Below are 23,591 nucleotides of genomic sequence, written 5' to 3' on the forward strand. Positions count from 1 at the left end.
TGACACTGCATCTGAGCCCTCATCAGAGGACTTTATGTCCGATCCTTCACCACCTCAGTCCAGAAAGCAGTTACCTCCAGAAGACCTCTCTTTTTCATCATTTATACAGGAAATGGCAGAGTCTATACCATTCCAATTACAAGCTGAAAAGGATGAGACACAACAGACCCTGGAAATACTACAGTTTGTAGATCCCCCCCTAAGCACAATCTGGCTATTCCCATCCATGAAGTGCTTCTGCAGGTCCCAACAGCGTATCTGGGAGCATCCCTGCACAACTCCTGCAGTAAACAAAAGGGTAGATTCTACGTATCTCGTACAACCTGCACCAGGATATCAGAAGACTCAACTACCTCACCATTCAGTTGTAGTTGAATCTGCACAAAAGAGGTCTCGGAGGACAAGGACCCATGCATCAATTCCTCCGGGAAAGGATAATAGGTTCTTAGATCAGATGGGTCAAAAAATATATCGAGGAGCAATGCTGAACTCTAAATTTTCAGCATACCACCTTTACATGACCCAACACCAGAGAAATCTCTGGAAACAGATTGAGGAATTTGTACCATCCCTGCCTGCACAACATCAAGAGGCAGCACAAAATATTATTCAGAAAGGTTTAGAATCAGGGAAGCACGAGGTCAGAGCTGCCTACGATGCCTTTGAAACATCTTCAAGAATAGCCGCATCAGGCATTAGTGTCAGGAGGTGGGCCTGGCTCAAGGCCTCAGATTTAAGGCCAGAGATCCAGGACAAACTTGTTGACCTTCCCTGCCAGGGAGATAATTTGTTTGGTACCAAAGTGCAGGACGCTGTTGTTCAGTTACGAGAGCACTCAGAAACCCTGAAGCAACTATCAACTCTCCCTCATGATTCTGCAACACATACAAGCCGCAGACCCCCACGTAGGGAGACAAAACGTCCATTCTACAGGCCAAGGAGATACTATCCTCCCACATCTAGACCAATGCCTCCTAGGTCTCAACAAAGACCTCAACAGAGACAGCAAAGGTCAGCTAGGCCCCAACCAGCTCCTCAGACAGGACCTGCCTCTGGTTTTTGAAATTCAATCCAGGGAACAGGGCCTATACTCCAATCCCCAATCCACCTTACCAGTAGGCGGAAGAATATCCAATTTTTACAACGATTGGACGTCAATAACATCTGATCAATGGGTCCTCTCAATAATAGATCAAGGATATCGCCTCAATTTCACATCACTCCCTCAGGATTTTCCATCGAGGTACTCTCATCTCACTGAAAATCACATACTCCATTTACAAACAGAATTATCCGCTCTTCTGAAAGCCAGGGCTGTGGAGCTGGTGCCACAGAGTCAGAAGGGCAGAGGATTCTATTCCCGGTATTTCCTCATTCCAAAGAAAACCGGAGGTCTACACCCCATCCTAGATCTCAGAAGTCTCAACAAATTCTTAAAAAAAAGAAAAGTTCAGGATGGTTTCTCTAGGAACCATGCTTCCACTTCTGCAAAAACGAGATTGGCTTTGTTCTCTGGATCTTCAAGATGCTTATACACACATTCCAATATTTCCTCCTCATCGCAAGTACCTGCGCTTCACAGTAGGCCATCAGCATTTCCAATACAGAGAGTACTGCCATTCGGCCTCGCTTCCGCTCCGAGTATTCACCAAATGTCTGGCAGTAATAGCAGGACACTTGCACAAGCAAGTTGTTCATGTCAATCATCAACAAATCCCTAGATGAAGGTGAGCTACCTCCCATGCTTAAAATTGCCACTATCACTCCTCTTTTAAAGAAAAAATACCTCAACCCCGACGACCTTAATAATTACCGCCCAATCTCTAACCTACCCTTCTTTGCCAAATTGACTGAGAAGGCTGTACTGAAACAACTCAATGATCATTTGGATGACAACAAAATCCTTTACCCCACCCAATTTGGTTTTAGAAAAAACCACAGCACTGAAACCCTCCTACTCAACCTTTCCAATACAATTCTAAGAGGTCTTGACAACAAAAAAGGATATTTACTGATTCTTCTAGACCTCTCCGCAGCCTTCGATACGGTGGACCACAATTTGCTTATTTCTAGTCTGGAAACCACTGGTCTCGCTGAAAAAACCCTAAGTTGGTTTTCTTCCTTCCTGAAAAATAGATTTTTCAGAGTCTCTTACAACAACTCTTCTTCAAATGCCATCCCCCTCAATACTGGTGTACCACAAGGATCAGCTCTCTCTCCCATTCTGTTTAACATTTACCTTATTCCGCTATGCCATCTCCTATCCAAACTTGATATTACCTATTACATGTACGCCGATGATATTCAAATTCTCATTCCAATTTCCTCCTCCATTGAAGATTCTATGTCCAGTGCTGCATCACTCCTTGATTCAATCAGAAACATGTTACTACAGCTCAAATTATGCTTAAACATGAACAAAACCGAATGCATTCTAATCACCAGAAATAATGTCAGACCAAAATTTATCCCACCTTTCCAATTTGACAATACCACCATCCAACTCAAAGACAACGTTAAGGACTTGGGCTTCTGGATTGATAGCGATCTAAACTATAAAATACACATCTCTTCAAAAATAAAAGAAGGATTTCACAAATTACATGTAATCAAACACCTAAAACCTCTGCTTCACCCCCATGATTTCAAAACCGCCCTTCAAACCCTAATCTTCTCTGGTCTGGACTATTGCAATTCTCTACTAATTGGCTTACCTAAATCTTCCCTAAGACCCTTGCAACTTCTTCAGAATGCTGCTGCCAGAGTCCTGACGGGTAAAAGAAAATTTGATCATATCTCACCCGTACTCAAGCAGTTACAATGGCTCTCAATTGAACAAAGAATCGAATTTAAGATCCTCTCAACTTTACAGAAAGCAATATACAAAGCAGACTACACCGCACTTGATGACATCATTCATATCCAGTACCCTCCACGCACAACAAGATCAACTAGTAAACTACAGCTAGTGATTCCATCACTCCCTCATGCTAAACTCTCGTCCACCAGAAACAGAGCCATTTCTATCATCGGCCCAAAACTATGGAACTCCTTACCTCAGTTCCTCACCTCCCAAGAAAACCCAAAATCTTTTAAGAAAGAACTAAAAGCCTGGCTCCTCTGCCAATCTCATACTGACAGCCTGCACAACAATCTCAAAACTTAATCCCACAGCTTCCCATATTTTGTCATTTATTCCCCCCTCTGTCTAATCTTCCTGTTTCCTACAGATATCTAAGTCTATTTTTTCATTATACTTGATCTCAGACTATTTAATGTACCTATCCTTTGGTACATCTTATCTGCTATGCTCAATGTGTTTATCCTTTGGGATATCTTGCCCTGCTCTTATGTTTGACATGACAGTTCTCAGATTGTTAATTGTTGTTTTCTCTTCAATGTCCTCAATTAGTTTTATGTAACATGTTATAATCTGTAAACCGGAGTGAAGGCTACTCTGCTCTACCTCGGTATATAAAAAAATGCTAAATAAATAAATAAAAAATAAATGTCTTCCCTTATCTAGACGATTGGCTCATCAGAAGTCAATCTCAGCAAGGAGCTGTAACTTTTCTAAATCACACAATTGCTGTACTTAACAAAATGGGGTTTCTGATCAATTATCAAAAATCCCACACTACTCCTTCTCATCTACTCCAATTCATAGGAGCAGAATTGAACACCATCACTGCAAAGGCCTTTCTACCCAAAGATCAAGCAGAAACACTGTCCCTGTTGGCAAACTCAATTTACTCACGAAAACAAGCAACAGCGCATCAGTTTCTCACCTTACTAGGCCACATGGCCTCCACAGTTCATGTCACTCCTATGGCAAGGCTCGCCATGCGAGTAACCCAATGGACTCTAAGATCACAATGGATCCAAGCCATTCAACCATTACATTATCCAATTCAAGTAACTCACCAACTACGTTCATCCCTACAATGGTGGGCGAACAAGGACAATTTACGAAAGGGCCTACCCTTCCAAAAACCAGTCCCACAGATAACCTTAACTACAGATGCATCCACTTTCTGTTGGGGAGCTCACATAGACACTCTCCAAACCCAAGGTACTTGGACAAAACTCGAAGCAACATTTCAAATCAATTTTCTGGAACTTCGAGCTATGCATTATGCGCTGCATGCGTTCAAGGACTGCCTTTCACACAAGACTGTTCTCATCCAAACGGACAACACAGTAGCCGGGAGGTACAGGCTCATATCTCCTTTGTCAAGAAGTAGCACAAATTTGGGCCTGGGCCCTGACACACTCAATGTTCCTCCAGGCCACTTATCTGGCAGGCATTCACAACATAGTGGCAGACCGACTCAGTCGTCAGTTCCAACCACACGAATGGGCCCTGGATCCCTCAGTAGCAACCAGGATATTCCAACGTTGGGGCAACCAACAATAGACCTCTTTGTGTCACATCTGAATCACAAAGTGGACAACTTCTGTTTCCTACACAAACAGAAAAACCAGCTAGCCAAGGACGCCTTTGCTCGCCCTTGGAACTCAGGCCTTTTATACGTGTATCCTCCGATACTGCTCATAACCAAAACCCTAGTGAAGCTACAACAGGACAAAGGAACCATGATACTCATAGCCCCATATTGGCCTCGACAAGTATGGTTTCCCACACTTCTAGACCTCTTGGTCAGGGATCCCATTTGCCTGGGAATAGCTCCCACTCTCTTAACTCAAAATCAGGATTGGTTGCGCCATCCCAACCTTCAATCCCTATCCCTGACAGCTTGGATGTTGAAAGCTTAATCTTATAACCATTCAATCTTTCAACCCATATATCTCAAGTGCTTATAGCGTCACGAAAACCTTCCACTAGAAAAAATTATTCCTCCAAATGGAAGAGATTTACTTTGTGGTGCAGCCAGAAATCTATTGATCCTTTCACTTGCCCCACTACGTCTCTACTAGATTACCTATACCATCTTTCAGACTCTGGTCTTCAGACTTCATCCATAAGAGTACATTTGAGTGCAATCTCAGCTTACGATAACAAGATGGGAGATGCACCTATATCCACACAACCTCTTGTCAGGAGGTTTATGAGAGGTTTAACTCACCTTAAACCACCAATTCGGCCTCCAGTCACAAAAAGGGACCTGAATCTGGTTTTAACAGGACTAATGCGTTCTCCTTTTGAACCCATAGATTCCTGTGACCTTAAATTTCTCACATGGAAGACTATCTTCCTCATAGCCATTACATCAGCTAGGAGAGTGAGTGAGTTACAAGCACTTGTCACATACGAACCTTATACAAAGTTCCTACATGACAGAGTGGTACTCCGTACACTCTTCCCCAAGGTAGGTACGGAATTCCACTTGAATCAAGCCATAGTTTTACTCACATTCTTTCCAAGGCCTCATTCTCACCAAGGAGAAAGGGCCTTACACACCTTGGACTGTAAACGTGCATTGTCCTTTTATTTAAACCGCACTTCAGCCCACAGGTAATCCAATCAACTCTTTGTTTCCTATGATCCAAACAAACCGGGTAAAGCAGTGGGAAAACATACTCTATCCAACTGGCTAGCAGATTGCATACAGTTTTGCTATGAAAAAGCAGGCCTTCCTCTCCAAGGGCGAATAAAGGCACATTCAGTAAGAGCAATGTCAGCCTCAGTAGCACACTATCGTTCAGTGCCAATCATTGATATATGTAAAGCAGCAACATGGAGTTCTCTTCACACCTTTGCAGCTCATTACTGTCTGGATAAACAAGTATGACAAGATTCAGCCTATGGACAATCTGTCTTAAAGAACTTGTTTCCAGTTTAATCCCAACTCCTTCTACAACCAATCTGCTGTGATCTTCGGCTGACTCATTTCCACAACAACACATCACTGTTGCCTTCATAAAAAATGACTCTGCCTCTTGCTTGCTAATCACCCATATGTGAGGACTAGCATCCTGCTTGTCCTGGGATAAAACAAAATTGCTTACCTTATAATAGGTGTTATCCCAGGACAGCAGGATGTAGTCCTCACAAAACCCACCCGCCGCCCCGCGGAGTTGGGCCTCATACCTTTTATTGTTATCTTATTTTTGCTAAAGCTTATTGCTACACACGAGACTGAAGTGAGACCCCTGTGGCAGAGGATATCATGGCATGCCGGGCATGCTCAGTAGCCTCAGGCTGCCAGTCAAAAGTTTCTAGAAACTTTGACAGAAGTTTTCCCGCACTAGGGTTCCGTTACTGACGTCACCCATATGTGAGGACTACATCCTGCTGTCCTGGGATAACACCTATTACAAGGTAAGCAATTTTGCTTTATGCAACCTATATGCTTGGGACTCCCACTATGCATGGCTAAATGCCCTGCTTATCGACGGAAAAAAGCAAGTTTGCTTACCGTAACCGGTGTTTTCCGTAGATAGGGAATTTAGCCATGCATTCCCTCCCACCTCCCTGGACAGCCTCATTTCTTGCCACACCTACTTCGACATTAGCTTGGAAAACCAACTGAAGTAGGCTCGAGGAGCTCGGGAAGTGGTGCTCATGCGCACTTCAAAGCTCTTCGAGCTTAGAGAGAGAGCTCCACCTTCGTGACATCAAGGACGACGCCACCCACTATGCATGGCTAAATTCCCTGCTATCTACGGAAAACACAGTTTACGGTAAGAAAACTTGCTTTTTTTGTGCACAGAATTCACCCAGGAGTAAAAGGTGCATTTTGCAGTATTAAGATCCTATTAACTGTTACTTGAATTAGAGGTTCAGTATTCAGGTGCACTTCTAGATAAGTTTCCAAACCAATATGCTGGAAAAGTCCTTTCACTCTTTCTTAAAAGATTATTCATAACATGATTTTATTTAATGCTGCCTTCTTACAATTAAAGTAATAACACTAGCAAAATTTTTAGCTAATTCAGTTGGCCATTAACAGTCCATTAAGATTCTTTGCTCTTATTTTTATTCCACTATATATCTCCATGTTGGGGAGGGGTGATGGGGGAAGATAGGCAAAGCAAGTCTTGGTTTTGCCCCTTTGAATGCCTGGCAATGTAGTTCTGATCTAAGGAAAACACAACTGTTATCTCCCTACCTGAAATGAGGTAAAACCAGGACTGGCTCATCTTGGCCTCCTTGACATGGAACTGAATGGTCACCCTATTTATGAACTAAAGTAAGTGTTTAATATTTTATAAGTATCTCCTACTTAGCCACATCTCTTTCATTAGAAATCTGAAATTAAATTAGGGGTATTACTGTAGCAGCCTTTACCTGAACTCCTGGTTGGTATTGCATGACAATAGCAGGAGTAACTAATAGTGAACTCAAGGATGCAGATGTTCTTAGGTTCGCATGTTTATGCCCAAAAGTGTAAAATATAAAAAGTAAAACCATCTTGAATAATCATTCATTACAATGTATACATTTTTTTACATTATGGTAAAATGGTAATTTAATATGTTTTACTGATTAGATTTCATTACCTGATTGAAAGTGTAGTTGCCATATTTTAGACAAATTCTGCGCATTGCCAGACTTAAAAAGAAAACAAAAAACCCCCAAACTTTATGCGGCTTACTAAATAGGTCTTTATTTTTAATATGGTTCTGCAGGCAGCCATGTGCCAGTCAAAGCAGTTTAAAGGACATCAACTGGGACAGCTCCCAATGGCAGCCACTTATTCAAGATCGCTGCTTTCTTTCCTGGCTGGTAAAGATTCCCTCTGAACAGGAGCAGCTGAGAGCTCGTCAGATTACAGCTCAACAAATTAATAAATTGGAAGAGTTATGGAAGGTAAGTAAGCATCATTCAATGTGCAAGTTACAAGAAGTTGTAATATAAGTGAATATAAATTCCAAGCAAAATATTTGCTTAAAATTGTATCATTTAAATTAGTATCTTGTACAAGTAGGAATTGCTGATGGGGGGAAAATATGTTGATGATCTCTGGCTGCTTGCTTTTTATTTGTGTAGCATCAAGACAAATAGGAATACACACTAGGGCCAAAGTTTCCCAGATTGAGATGCAGACCTTGAGGAGACAGCTTATTCATTTTGCCTCAAGTGCTCTCCATGTGTCATGTATAAAAGAGTTAAGACCCATTAGCCTTGAAACAGTGTTCTGAAGTGCAAGGGGCAGAAGGACTCTGCATATGTGGCTCATTCACCTTTTTTCATTTCTTTCTTGAAAATTCTTCCTCATAACTCTCCACCAATTTAACTAGAGTGACTTGTATCACTGTGGCTATCAATATCAACCATGAACTTTCCAAATATGCCTCTATCTTATTGTCCATGCCATGCCAGACCAGTCCAGACAAGTATTTTAGTTCACCCTGGCAGCAAATGGATACAGAGGAAAAAAGCTCAAAGTTAACTTCAGTACCCCTGTAAAAGTTTGATGCTGCCTTCAGCTCTTCAGTATTTTTCTGTCTCGAGCAAATGGTGCAGACATATTGGCCTGGTGCTGCAGCTAGGAGTAGGTTGCTTCTGGGTAGGCTTTAGGCCTAGGTTCCCAGTGGTGTATAGGCTGGGGGATGGGGGCAGTCTGGGTAATGGCCAAGGTGGAACTGATTCTCCTTTTCTCTTTGAAAATCAACTCAGTTGAGGTCTGGATTCCTGCGCCAATTAGTACCTGCTAACCTTAGTTCCCTTGGTGGGTCTGACAGTGCACACTCCGTTTATTCTTGGAGAGCAATGGGGCAGCGATAAAGTTTGTTTAAAAAAAAGTTTGTGGCACATCCTTTTTCCTGGACTGCTTCCAGGTTTCCTGTGGTGCTGTTTCGGATTTGGACTCGTTCAGGAGGTCTGAAGAGATCACCTTTTCTCCCAGGACAAGCAGGATGGTAGTCCTCACACGGAATACTTTTGTCAAAGTTTCTAGAACTTTGACTGGCACACTGAGCATGCCACTAACCATGTAGCCACCAGGGGTCCCCCTTCAGTCTCTTTTTTTTTTTTTTCCGTGCAGCAGATGCCTCGTGGTTTAGGAGCTCTGAAAAATTTCTCACAACTTTCCTCACGGAAATATTTGAAGTTTAACTTCTTAAAAAATCCCTCACCGGGGTCCCCCAGCGCGCTCCGTTCCCTCCACTGCTCGGTAAGTGTTTTTCTCGTACTTGCGATCGGTTCCCGGCGGCTTACCTCTCAGTGCCTGGTTACCGACTGTGCGCCCGCCATTTTTTGGCATGGCGACCTGGTTTAGGAAATGCCCAGTGTGTCAGAGGACCATGTCCGTAACGGACCTGCATAATGTTTGCGTTTTGTGCTTAGGTCCCTCGCACCACGTCCATCGATGTCCTAGTTGCACACAAATGGCCGGCGTGCTCGTGTGGACAAGATGGAGCATGTGTTTGCTTCAAAACATTCTGCTCCATCGACGCCAGTACAAGTGCCACCGACCTGAGAGGGTCCATCGACCTCTGAGATGCCCCGCCAGGAACATCATGGTGTGGGTGACCGTCCGTAACAGACACTATCGAAGGCATCAGCGTCGTCATACTCCATGCAAGAGAAGGGCCAGACCGAGCACCGAGGGAAACAGTCACCGGCACCGACGGGCGTCCCAGCCTGGTGCCGACACCAATACCGCAGCGGCATCGACTTCAACCGAGCCGCCTGCGAAGAGGGCCAGAGGAGAGGAGCCCCCATCCTCCTTTGGACCCGAGACCCCTAGGCATTCCCCCACAGATACCAGTGCCGGGCACTGAGCCTCCATGGGCCCCCGTGGAAGCTCCGGTGACGTCTAACCTGCCTACTACACCAGCTGCCATGCCAGCCAGGCCGGCTTTTTGGAAGGAATTGGACCGCATGGTCCAAGAGCCAGTGCTGAATGCCCTACGAGGCTTCCAATTGCCGCCGGCGCTGGCTCCCATACCGGCACCGGAACCAGTTCCCTCTATGTTCGTCCCGCTCCTCGAGTACCTGAACATGCTCATCTGTGCCTTGCCGACTCAACCTATGCCATCGGACACGCTGGCACAGAGTCGTCCATCGAGGCCTCCGCAGGTCCCAATTCCAATACCAGGTTCCTTGGAGGACGAAGCATCGATTCCTGGCCAGATCCCTCCACGGGAACCACCGATGCCGGAACCCATGCCAGGACCATCGGAATTTCTACAGGGAGGATTGTGTAAAGGTGGGAGCACTGAGAGGAGAGGATCGCCTTGTTGGTGGCTGAAAGGAATCAGTAAGTTTTGCTTGGAAATTTTTTTTATTTATTTATTTTTTTTTATTGGGGAGATATTATTAGTAAACTATTGGGGTATATTATTTACAATTAGTAAACTATTGGGGTATATTATTTAGTGTGTTTGCTTTTAATAGTAAGCAGCTAATAATCTGAAGTTAATGTGTTTGCATATTAAAAAAAAAAAAAGTAACCAGAAGTTAGAAATAAGTTGGAGCAGTGTATACCTAAGAGAAAAGTTTGAAAAGTTCAGTTACTCACCTTGGAAAGGTGTTAAGGTAGTGTGATTGATTTGATCAGGTACCATCATTTGTTAATCAGAACAGCAGAGAGTCACTCAGGACAACTAACTGTAGTGTAAATCTCCAAAGGAATTGTTTTGCACTAATTTACCTTAGAAGCACAATATATATTGCAAGGGAAGAGCTCAGTAACCCACAATCCAGTAGGAGAACTGAGATGATCACCTTGCTGGTGGCTGAAAGGAATCAGTAAATTTCCTAGCGTGTAGCAGATGGACTCAAAACAAGTGGGTATAGTGTGCTCGTGCTAGCAGTTGGAGACGGATCTGACGTCAGCACGGGTACATATACCCCCGCAGGAAGTGCAGCAATTCAGTAATTTCCATCTCCAAAGCAGTTTGGAGCTACCTCAAGCTCGCTGAGCGTTCTTTCCAAATTCTAACGACTAAAATCATAGAAGAAACCTACCTGAAGACTAACCCCGCACTCCTGCAGTGATACCATTCGGTCCCTCCTCCAGTTGAGTTTCCCGGGACGATTTCCGTGGTCCCTCGGAGGTAAGAGCCTCGGTCCGGTGGCCAACTCGCGGCAGGGACCTAGCCCCCGAGTGAGAAGGGCTCGGGCGCGGCTTAGAGGCAGCCTCGGTCCCGGCGAGGACTTGGCCCCCGAGCGAGACGAGTTCGGGCGTGGCCTAGAGGCAGCGGGTGCACTTCCTCGAGCACGGCGGTGACGGTAATCACCCTCTCCCCCCGCAGCCGGAGACCGCCCGGGTCGCAGCTGGGAAGCGCCGAAGACAAGGTAAGGCATACATCTTTACTTGTTGGTCTCCGAGGAAGCGAGGATCAGCGGAGTCTGCCTACGGGGCAACCCGCCAAGGAGGTCGCCATCTTGCCTGCCTATTCGCCTTCTGCCCTGGTTCATCGCCGCGCTCAGGCCAGACTGAGCGCACAGGCGAAGGGCGTATATGTTAGGCGCCTGAAAATCTTGGGCGCATATTCGATAGAGGCGTACATTGAAGTCACCTGGATTCATGTTGAAAAGCGCACGTTGCTAAGATAGGCGTACGTTGCAGGGCGCACGCTGCTACGCGCACGTTGTTGGTAGGCGCACGTTGTTGGTAGGCGCCAGTTGATCAGCGCACGTCGATACGCGCACGTGGATAAGCGCATATTACAAAGCGCAGCCTCCAGCTGGGAGAAGATAACAGACGAGATGGAGCGTAAGAGAGCCCATGCGTCCGCAGAACTGGCACCTCCAGAATCAGGCATAAGAGCTCTAAGCCTCTGCTCAGCATGCAACCTCAGAGCCACACAGAGCGAGGAAGCAGACTCCCTATGTGCCCAATGTGAGGAGGCCCTGGGAATTCCAGGCCAGGACCGGACCCAGCCCAGCGCACTTGCCAGTTCCTCAGGGAACACCCCGGACCTAGCAGGCCGCGGTGAGCAGCCAGGGAACCCGAGAGACCTGGTGCCCCTAAGGCCAGATCCTGCTTTGCTCTCCTGGGTGGAATTATTCAAGGGGATTCATGCCTTTGTCAGAATGCAGGCTGATCCCCGAACGGGTACATACGTCCCGGATGACTCAGCCCCTGGACCCTCAAGACCTGGGCACGGCCACTCGCCACCCGGAAGCCCCACTTATGGGGATTCAGATTGCTCTGAGGAAGACGGCGAGCCCCCCGAGGAGGGAGAACTTCCCTCGGGGATAGAACCATATCAGACCATGAGACGCTTCTTTCTGAAAGAGGAGCTACCAGGCCTGGTCTCTCAATGCCTGTCGGAACTGGCTATCCCGGGCCATGACACCCCAGGGGAACCTAGAATGAACCCCCTGGTGTGCCTCAAGTTAGACGCCATAGTTAGTGCAATTGTGAAGCGCACCACCATTCCGGTGGAGGGGGGGGGGGGGGCGGCCCTCAAGGATGCACATGACCGGCGCATGGACACCATTCTGAAACAAGCCTTTGAGGTGACAGCCATGTCCCTACGAATTGCGACCTGCTGCACCGTGGTGACGCGTTCCTGTTTATCACAGGCTAGGAACAACACCCCGGGAGAAGAGATGGAATCAGCTCTCTCGTTCCTCACCGACGCAGACTCCGACCTAGTCCGTCCGGCAGCCCAAGGGAGTGTCATCCTCAGTGGCAGCCAGGAGACAGCTCTGGCTACGTAATTGGTCGGCCGACGACTCCTCCAAGACATGTCTCACAAGAATGCCCTTTAAGGGATCCCTCCTGTTCGGCAGAGACCTCGAGAAACTGGCTAATAAATGGGGCGCCTCTCCATTACCCCGTCTACCAGAAGACATGTCAAGGAGGAGCCAGCGCACTTTTCCTAGGCCATCCAGAGGTAGAAACTCTCAGCGCTTCAACCCTTACAGGGCTCGCTACCAAGCACCTCGTTCTTAGGCCAGGAACCAGCCCTTTCGGACTAAGCACAACAAGAGGAGAACCGGCTCGGGTTCTGGTCCCGGCCGCACCCCACAATGACAATCAGCCGACCCATCCGGGGGTAGCAGCCATAGGGGGCAGGCTAACCCTCTTCTACCGCAGGTGGGTCGAGATTACCTCGGACCAGTGGGTCCTAGCCATCATCCGAGAAGGGTATTACCTGGACTTTCTTCGGCTCCCGCCGGACAAGTTTGTGGAATCTCCTTGTTCACCCCTCAAGAGGACGGCACTAGAAGTTACATTGCGGAGGCTCCTGTCCCTAAAGGCCATTATCCCAGTGCCTGCATGGGAGAAAAATTCCGGGCCTTATTCCATTTATTTCATAGTACCCAAGAAGGAGGGCACTTTCAGGCCCGTCCTGGACCTCAAGTCAGTCAACCGACACCTATGGGTCCCCAGCTTTCGCATGGAAACTCTGCGGTCTGTCAAGAATGCAGTACAGCCAGGGGAGTTTCTCACATCCCTAGATCTGTCGGAAGCCTACTGGCATATCCCAATCCATCGGGATCACCAGTGCTATTTACGCTTCAAAGTCCTGAATCAGCACTTCCAGTTCCGAGCTTTACCCTTCGGGTTAGCCACCGCGCCGCGGAGCTTTACTAAGGTTGTAGTAGTAGTGGTGGCGACACTCCGGAAGGAAGGAATTCTCGCCCATCCCTACCTGGACGATTGGCTGATCAGGGCAAAGTCACCGGAGGAGAGCCACCAGGCAACCGACAGAGTTATATCTCTTCTGGAAAGCCTAGGATGGGTAGTAAACTTGAACAAGAGTTCCCTACAGCCTTCTCAGTCGCTGGAATACCTAGGGGTCCGTTTCGACACCCAGGAAGACAAGGTCAGTCTGACCTCCAGGAGGAGATCAAAGCTCCGGAATCGTCTGCTGGCCCTACTGAGCGCCACCCGGCCCACAGCTTGGGATTATCTACAGGTCCTCGGCCTCATGGCATCTACTCTGGAGGTGATACCATGGGCGCGGGCTCATATGAGACCATTACAACGCGCCCTCCTATCTCGGTGGAGCCCACGATCACAGAATTACACCGTACACCTACCTCTACCAGCCAGAGTGCGGAATCAGCTACGGTGGTGGTTACAGCCCGGCCACATGAGCCGGGGGTCACGAATGTCCTCCCCAACCTGGACCCTGCTCACTACAGATGCCAGCCTGAACGGATGGGGAGCACACTGCGAAGAACTCACCGCCCAAGGGAGTTGGAACAGAGAAGAGTCGGGGTGGAACATCAACCGACTAGAGGCACGGGCAGTCAGGCTAGCATGCCTGCGATTTGCCCACAGACTTCGAAACAGAGCGGTCAGAGTGAGGCCGGACAATGCCACCACAGTGGCATACATCAACCGACAGGGCGGAACCAGAAGCCGACAGATATCCCTAGAAATAGCCCCCTGATGACTTGGGCGGAAGCAAATCTCCAGGACATCTCCGCCGTCCACATCGCCGGGAAGGACAACACCATGGCAGACTTCCTCAGCAGAGAAAGCCTAAACCCGGGGGAATGGCAGCTGTCGCCCACAGCTTTCCAGATAATTGTGGATCAGTGGGGGACGCCGGGCATGGACCTACTAGCGGACAGGTCTAACGCCCAAGTACCCAGATATTTCAGCCGCAGGCGGGATCCTCTATCCCAGGGGATCGATGCCCTGGTACAGCCATGGCCTCAGGGGATCCTGCTATATGCCTTTCCTCCATGGCCCCTGCTGGGCGCCATTGTACACAAGATTCAGCGGCACAGAGGCCTAGTTCTTCTTTTTTTTTTTTTTTTTTTTTTTTAATTCTTTATCATTTTTTGATTACAAATTGAATCAAGAAAAACAAAGCATGTATAATATTCATACAATGAACATTATTTTTGAGGAAGGAGGCTTATCATAACATATTTCAAAACATTAAACAATAGTCATCATAAAATAAGTAATTTACCACCTTCCTATTTACTCATCAAAACCGGAGCCAAAGAATAAGCAAGTTATTACCACAATAGGGAATAAATCCTAAAACAATAATATTACAGAATTAGTCAGAGTTTACCTACAATTACCAAAACTGTTTTGGTTGGAGAAATCTAATCTCCTTCTTTTTGGACCCTCTGTTCTTCTAAGAACTTTTCTAAGCATTGTGGATCATAGTAAATATACTTTTTATCCTTCACCCACATCAAGCACTTACATGGAAACCTTATAATTGTTCTAAATCCAAAGGTTTTAGCAAGATTTGCCAATGTTATAAACCTCTTTCTTCTAATTTGAGTCTCCTTAGCTATATCCGGATAAATCCAGATCCTTTGACCCAAGTAGAGAGTGGTTCTTTTTAACATAAACAATTTAAGGACTTTGTCTCTGTCAATAGACTGAGCAAATTTAACCAAAAGAGTTCCCCTGCTCTCCACTTGGGTACTCAAAGAAGTCTCCAATAACTCTGTTACATTCAAAGTTGTTTCCTGATATTCTTGATCTTTATTCTCCATCTGGTTGTTATTCCCTATAAAATAGGCATTGGATATTAAGGGTAAATTCTCTGAAGTCATAGACAAATTTTCCAAAAAATAATTCTTTAACTGCTCTCTAGATGACATTAACTTACATTTAGGAAAGTTTACTATTCTAAGATTTAGGTAACCGGCTGAATTTTCTAACATTTCAACTTTCCTAGCCAATATATTTTCTCCTTTTATAATATTAGTCTGTACATTCTTAATTGTATTTAATTCTTCTTCCACTTTCACCAATGTTACGCTGTTATTAGTAACCAGAGGATTAATATTAATCAAAACATTCTGCATGACTTTTATATTCAGGTTTAAATTAGCAATATTATTTTGTAAAGCTGTTATCGCTTGCCACACCATTTCTAATGACACCTGTTTAGGGTTTTCAAGTTTGGCAATAGGGGTTGAGGATAGAGTTAAATTCACTGCTAGTTCCTGAATAGCAAAGTTCCTTGAGACCAGAGAACTAGATTTTTCTCCACCATATTGAGATCTTTCGTCGGTTCCCATATTGTCTCCGACTTTTTGCTCCCCCAAACGAGATGTAACTGCAGCTTCTCCGAGCTCTCTTAATTGTACCAGACCCATACCTTGAACCCCCTCATTTGGGCTCACTTCTAAAAACGACTTCCGTAAATTAGGTGAGCCTGATTTACTGGTATTGTCAGTACATTGGGATGGAGCAGGAACAGTTGGTGCCCCGGGACTTAGACTGACTTCGCCAGATAGTGGAGATACTTGCTCCTTATCGGGCACTATCAAAGGCTTCTCCGGGATTAAATTCTCTGACGGTGAGTAGAAACCAGTTATTTCCTAGCGTGTAGCCAGTTGGACTCAGAACAAGTGGGTATAGTGTGCTCGTGCTAGCAGATGGAGACTGATCTGACGTCAGCACGGGTACATATACCCCCACAGGAAGTGAGACAATTCAGTAATTTCTGTCTGCAAAGCAGTTTGGAGAGCCTGCACGCTCGCTGAGCGTGTTTCCAATACTACTTTCTACTTGCTAAAATTCTACAGAACAGCGAGCCCCGCACTCCTGCGGTGATACCTTCGGGTCCCTCCCCCAGTTGAGTTTCCCGGGGTGATTTCCGCGATCCCTCGGAGGTCTACGCCTCGGTCCGGTGGCCGAATTGCGGCAGGGACCTAGCCCCCGAGCAAGAAGGGCTTGGATCGGGCTGAGAGGCGCCTCGGTCGCGGCGTGGACCTAGAGGCAGCGGGTGCATTTCCTCAAGCGCGGCGGTGAAGGTATTTCCCTACTCCCCCCACAGCCGGAGACCACCCGGGTTCCAGCCGGGAAGCGCCGAGGATCAGGTAAGGCGTACATCTCTTACTTTTGGTCTCCGAGGTACGAGGATCGGCGGCATTGCCTGTAGGCGGCACGCTGCGGAGGTCGCCATTTTGTCGGCCTTGTTCAGATATTGAGCGCCCATGATAGGCGCCTGTATCGTATATTGTATTGAGCGTATATAGCTGCCGCATATTATTGAGCGCATATTGTATTGAGCGCATATTGCTGCCGCATATTATTGAGCGCATATTGTATTAGGCGCATATTCTTCAGCGCGCAATGGAACATACGAATGCCCCGGCGTCTCCGGCGGCGGCGCCTCCTGATTCCGGCATGAAAGCTCTCTGCCTCTGCTCAGCATGCCAGCTTAGAGCCACGCAGAGCGAGGAGCCAGACTCCCTTTGTGCCCAATGTGAGGAGGCAGTGGGAGCCTCGGGCCAGGACCAGTCTCAACCGAGGTTTGCTGACAGTTCCCCAGGGGCCACCCCGGATCTAGCGGGCAGTCTCTAACAACCTGGGATCCCGGGGGACCTGGTACCCCGACGACCAGAGACCGCTTCCAGGCTCTCCAAACTGCTTTGCAGACAGAAATTACTGAATTGTCTCACTTCCTGTGGGGGTATATGTACCCGTGCTGACGTCAGATCAGTCTCCATCTGCTAGCACGAGCACACTATACCCACTTGTTCTGAGTCCAACTGGCTACACGCTAGGAAATAACTGGTTTCTACTCACCGTCAGAGAATTTAATCCCGGAGAAGCCTTTGATAGTGCCCGATAAGGAGCAAGTATCTCCACTATCTGGCGAAGTCAGTCTAAGTCCCGGGGCACCAACTGTTCCTGCTCCATCCCAATGTCTTTAAGGGGATCCATGCCTTTGTACAGATGCAATCAGCTTCCCGTCCAGGCCCTGCTGCTGCTGCTCCAGCTGATCCTACCCCTGGACCTTTGCGCCCTTATCGTGGGCAAGAACGCCCGCCTCCGGGCAGTCCGGTTCAGGCGGACCCTGATGTTTCAGAGGACGAGTCCGAACCCTCCGAGGAGGGGGAACTTCCCTCGGGGATTGAGCCATATCGAGCCATTAGGCGGTTCTTTCCCAAGGAAGATCTCTCCGACCTGGTATCTCAGTGCCTGGCGGAGTTGGCTATTTCAGGCCCCACTACGGTGCCATCTATCTATCTATCTATCTATCTATCTATTTATTTATTTATCATTTTTCTATACCGACATTCGCACGAGACATCACATCGGTTTCCAGACAACAGCAAATTCAGCCAACAGGGCTTTACATTGTAACTGATATTTAACTGGGGGGGAGGAGGGGGAAGGGGCAGGGCAGTAATCTACACAGAACCCTCTGCTGGAAGGTCTTCGTCCTACAGCCCGCCATTTTTTGGACAGGCTAACCGGACTGCACGGGCAGTCCGGTTAGCCTGCCTGCAATTTGCTCACCGACTGCGGAACAGGGCAGTCAGAGTGATGTCCGACAACGCCACCACGGTGGCATACATCAACCGTCAGGGCGGAACCAGAAGCCGACAGGTGTCCCTAGAGATAGCCCAGCTGATGGCTTGGGCAGAGGCGAATCTTCAGGACATCTCCGCCGTCGACATTGCCGGAAGGGACAGCACCACGGCAGACTTCCTCAGCAGAGAAAGCCTAAATCCGGGGGAATGGCAGCTGTCGCCCACAGCCTTCCAGATGATTGTGGATCACAGGGGGATTCCGGACATGGACCTACTAGTGGACAGGTCCAATGCTCAAGTACCCAGATACTTCAGCCGCAAGCGAGATCCGTTCTCTCACGAGATCGACGCCCTGGTTCAGCCATGGCCTCCAGGGACTCTGCTATACGCCTTTCCTCCGTGGCCCCTGCTGGGCACCCTTATCCACAAGATTCGGAAGCACCGGGGCCTAGTTCTTCTAGTGGCACCAGACTGGCCAAGAAGACCCTGGTACGCAGACATGAGAAGACTACTGGCAGGGGAGCCCCTTCCCCTGCCTCCTCTCGGGGACCTGCTACGTCAGGGTCCCATCCTCCACGAGGATCCGGCTCAATTCTCTCTTACGGTCTGGCCATTGAGAGGGCTAGGCTGAAGAAAAGAGGTTACTCTGAGCCGGTGATAGATACACTCCTCCGAGCTCGCAAGTTTTCCACATCCCTCACCTACGTAAGGATCTGGAGAGTATTTGAAGCCTGGAGGCCCCCCCAAGCTGGCCAAAAGTCCCTGGGGGTCCAGCGGGGGTCCGGGAGCGATCTCCTGCACGCGTGACTCGGGAGCCAGGAACCAAAATGGCGCCGGCGCTACCTTTGCCCTGTCACATAAGGGCAAAGGGCCACCGGTGCCATTTCTCAACGCAGCCGTGGCCAGAGAGCTGGAGATCGCGCCTGGACCCCCCCACTGGACCCCAGGTAATTTAAAACATTTGGGGGGGGGGTTCGGGAGGGTGGGGGAAGAAGCAAAGTAGATATTCATACTGTGTGATTGAATAGCATTATGACCCTCTGGAGATTTTAGTATATGTTCCCTGAGGCCCAGGCAAAACTGTGGTTTACCTCTTAAGGTGGTGACTTCTAGGGATGAACTTTTATTGGAAGATGTTGTTGCTGGTGGTAATCCACATTAATAGCTGCATTCTCTTGAACATTGTAAGTCTCTCGCACTCATTGATGCTCATATTCATGCACAATTCAAATAACACAAGACTGGGTCAGACGAAAGGTCCATCAAGCCCAATATCCTGTTTCCAACTGTGGCCAATCCAAGTCACAAATGTCTGGAAGGATCCCAATGGGTGGATAGATTCCATACTACTTATCCCAGGGATAAGCAGTGGATTTCCCCCAAGTCCACCTTAATTATTTATTGACTTTTCCTCCAGGAAATTGTCCAAACTGTGTTTAAATGCAGCTATACTAACAGCTTTCACCACATCCTCTGGCAATGAATTAAAGAGCTTAATTATGCGTTGAGTAAAAAAATATTTTTTTTATTAGTTTTAAATGTGTTACCTAGTAACTTCATTGTGTATCCCCTAGTCTTTTTACTCTTTGAAAGAGTAAACAACTGATTAAAGTTTACTTGTTCCACTCCACTTATTTTATAGATCTCTATCATATTTCCCCTCAGCTGTCTCTTCTCGAAGCTGGAGTCCTAACCTCTAGCATTTCCTCATAGGGGGGAATCATTCCATTCTTTTATCATTTTGGTTGCCCTTCTCTGTACCTTTTCTAATTCTGCTATATCTTTTTTGAGATGTGGTTACCAGAACTGCATGCAATACTCAAGAGGAGGTGGCACCATGGAGTGATGCAGAGGCATTATGATATTCTGTTTTATTCTTCATTCCTTTTCTCATAATTCCAGGCATTCTATTTGCTTACTCGGCTGCTGCTGTGCGCTGAGCAGAAGATTTTAACATATTATCGACAATGACGTCTAGATCCATTTCCTGAATGGTGACTCCCTAGTGTGGAGCCTTGCGTTATGTAGCCATAATTTGGCTTACTCTTCCCAAAGTGCATCACTTTGCACTTGTTCACATTAAATTTATTTTGCTATTTGCATGCCCAGTCTCCTAGTTTTGCAAGGTCCTCTTATAGTTTCTCACAATCCTCTAACTTTGACTAATTTGGTGTCATCAGCAAGTTTGATCACCTTACTTGTTGACCCATTTTCCAGGTCATTTTTAAATATATTAAAAAGCGGGGGTCCCAGAAGAGATCCATGGGGCACTCCACTATTCACCTTTCTCCACTGGTATTTACCATTTAGCCCTATTCTCTGCTTTCTATCTTTTAACCAGTTGACAATCCACAATAGGACACTGCCCCCTATCCCATGATTTTTTAGTTTCCTAAGATGTCTCTCATAAGTGACTTTGTCAGATGCTTTCTGGAAATCCAGATACACTATATCAACTAGCTCACCTTTATCCACGTGTTTTATGCCCTCATAAAAATTTAGCAGATTAGTGAGGTAAGACCTCCTTTGGCTAAATCCATGTTTGCTTTGTCCCATTAAACAATGCCTATTTATATGTTCAGCAGTTTTGTTCTTTGGTAGTTGCTACCATTTTGCCTGGCACAGTCATCACTCCCTGGTTTGTATTTTCCTGCATCACACCTTGAGCCCTTTTTAAAAATTGGCAACCCTCCAGTCGTAGAGTCCCATAGATGATTTTAATCATGGTTTAAAAATTATCCCAGGACAAGCAGGATGATAGTCCTCACATATGGGTGATATCACTGACTGAGCCCTATCACGGAAATGCTTTTGGCATCGCGGAGCAGGTGCCCTGTGTGAAAATCTTCACACAATTTCTGACTAAAAATCAGATCAAAACTTCATTTTTTTTCTCTCCCACATCGGGGTCTCTCTCTTTACCACCGGCCGCTGAGTAGAATTCCTTTCCGACTCATTTGCGTTGGATAAATTTTTCGTCCGATATCCATCGATGGCTGTCGCGGTTATCATGCCCACAGAATTTAAAAAATGTCATCTGCTATGGTGCTCAATATGTGAGTCTCTTATCCACCCTTAAACCAATCAGTTATACACAATAATATATAAGGGTAGTATATGTGAATAATAATATTATGTATCATATATCATATCACAATATTTTATTAAATGACTTATAAAATTACAATTACAGTTTTCAATAACTTATACCAAATAACATACATATATTGTACATAGATATTAATACTGGATACTGATTATTACGGGGAATATTTACAATATCAAGCGTGAGAAGATTGAAGATATGAACCCTGAGGAAGCCACACATGGCGAAACAAGGTCCTTGAAGGGTGTGATTATATGAATAATGAAACATCCTAAATCGACTGGGTTGTGATTACATGAACAGTGAAAACATTCCAATTGATTGGGGTTGTGACTATATGCATATTGAAAAGGGTTGCGATCATATGAATTGTAAAAACATTAAAAGACTGGGGTTGTGATTATATGATCATTGAAAATATTGTCATTGGATGGCCATTTTGCTGATATATGTAATAGGTTGCGGTGTGGGATTAATTTTAATAGTGCAAATAGTGAATGTGTTGGTATGAATGGGTGATGAATGTGTTGGGGTTTTAGAGGTACAATATTAGTGTAATAGGGAGGGTATTTGTAGATAAGAGGTGCCTTATGATATATGTATTAATATCTATGTACAATATATGTGTTTGGTATAAGTTATTGAAAACTGTAATTGTAATTTTAATGTCATTTAATAAAATATTGTGATGTGATATATGATACATAATATTATTATTCACATATACTACCCTTATATATTATTGTGTATAACCAAATGTAATCGGACCATGTCGATTACGGATCCACACCTCGAGTGTGTACTTTGTTTAGGCCAGTCCCGTGATGTTTCATCCTGCCCTAAATGTGCAGAAATCACCACTAAAGGTCGGAAAGCATGGCAAGAAAAGATGGAACATTTGTTCCACCTTCAACTGTTACCTTCCACATCGACGTCCACTCAGTCGTCTCCGGCCGGAGCTTCGAAAAGGATAATCCTTAAAAAAAAAAAGTCATCTGGAGGGTTCAGGGGATTGGTCATCACCGACCCCATCCGCGGCATCGATTAAGTAGGCATCGGGCCTAGAAAAAGCCTCGGAGCACCAGTCTAAACACTGGCATTGACATCCTTCGATTCTGGAATCTCTATTATCCCCGGAGAAGTCGACAGCCCAGCGGCCTCGCCTACAAGAAACACCGAGGCCTTAGACACCGAGGCGTTCACCTTCTATCGAGGTGTCGGACATCGAACCTCCACAGGGCCCTGTGGTAGGACTGATGACGCCCCCACCGCCACCACGTATAGCTGTTCTGCCTGCATCAGCTATTACGGAGGAACTGAGCAGATTCATCTGCTAGGCAGTGTGAGAAGCGCTCCAGGAGCATCGACCATCAACACCGATGCCCTTGCCGAAGCAGACACCATTGTCGATGCAAGCGCCCGCGCCGATGCCGGGGCCATCCCTGAAAACAGGACCAGCACCGATGCCAGTACCCATACCTGGGGCTCCAGGGCAACCGGAATTCTCAATATTTCAAATGCTAATAGTCGACGCCCTCGTCGGTGCCATCCCACTGCAACCTTTCCCTACGAAGCTTGGAAGACTAGGGGACATTCCTGGACAAGGCCCACTTGATGAACCTCAACCAGGACCTTCAGGACTCTTCAGACCAGTGGTTCCATCACTTCCACCGAGGTCTTCTACTTCTCCTTCCAGACAAGTGCCATACGACTCATGGGAGGAGAAAAACACTGATTCCTCATCTGAAAGCTTCATGTCTGAGCCATCTCCTCCTGAAGGAAGGAAAAAGTTTCCACCAGAAGACTTGTCCTTCACTAATTTCATAAAAGATATGGCAGACACAATCCCTTTCAACTTAGTATCTGAGGAGGATACACGGCAGCTGACTTTGGAAGTCTTACAATTCGTGGATCCACCCAAAGAGGTCCTGGCCATTCTTATCCACGAAGTACTTTTGGATTTACAACGCAGGCTTTGGGAACATCCATGTTCCGTTCCACCAATTAATAAAAGAGTGGACACTACATATCTTGTCCAACATGTTCCTGGTTACCAAAAGTCAGTTACCGCATCAATCTGTAGTAGTTGAATCGGCTCAAAAGAAATCCAAAAGAGTACGACCTCATTCCTCTATTCCACCAGGGAAGGATCATCGATTCCTGGACTCTTTAAGGAGAAAGGTATTCCAAGGAGCTATGCTTAACTCCAGCGTCTTAACAACTCTATATGATGCAATACCAAAGGAATCTATGGAAGCAGATGCAGGAACTCACTGACTCCCTACCTCAACAGTACCATGATGCAGCTCAGGCATAAGGGATTTGAAGCTGGAAAGCATGAGGTCCGGGCTGCCTACGATAGCT

The 23,591-nt window shown here is 46.5% G+C and overlaps 1 protein-coding gene across 1 annotated transcript in view; it reads left to right on the forward strand.

Annotated features, from left to right (window-relative positions):
• The window catches only part of UPF1 (UPF1 RNA helicase and ATPase), a 443,827-nt gene that overhangs the window by 95,401 nt on the left and 324,835 nt on the right, over positions 1-23,591 (forward strand). The window contains 1 exon segment of the mRNA XM_029614488.1: positions 7,594-7,774. Within this exon segment, the coding sequence (XP_029470348.1) occupies positions 7,594-7,774 (181 nt within the window).

The sequence above is a fragment of the Rhinatrema bivittatum genome, chromosome 8, assembly GCF_901001135.1.
Source record: "Rhinatrema bivittatum chromosome 8, aRhiBiv1.1, whole genome shotgun sequence".
Classification (NCBI taxonomy): Eukaryota; Metazoa; Chordata; class Amphibia; order Gymnophiona; family Rhinatrematidae; genus Rhinatrema; species Rhinatrema bivittatum.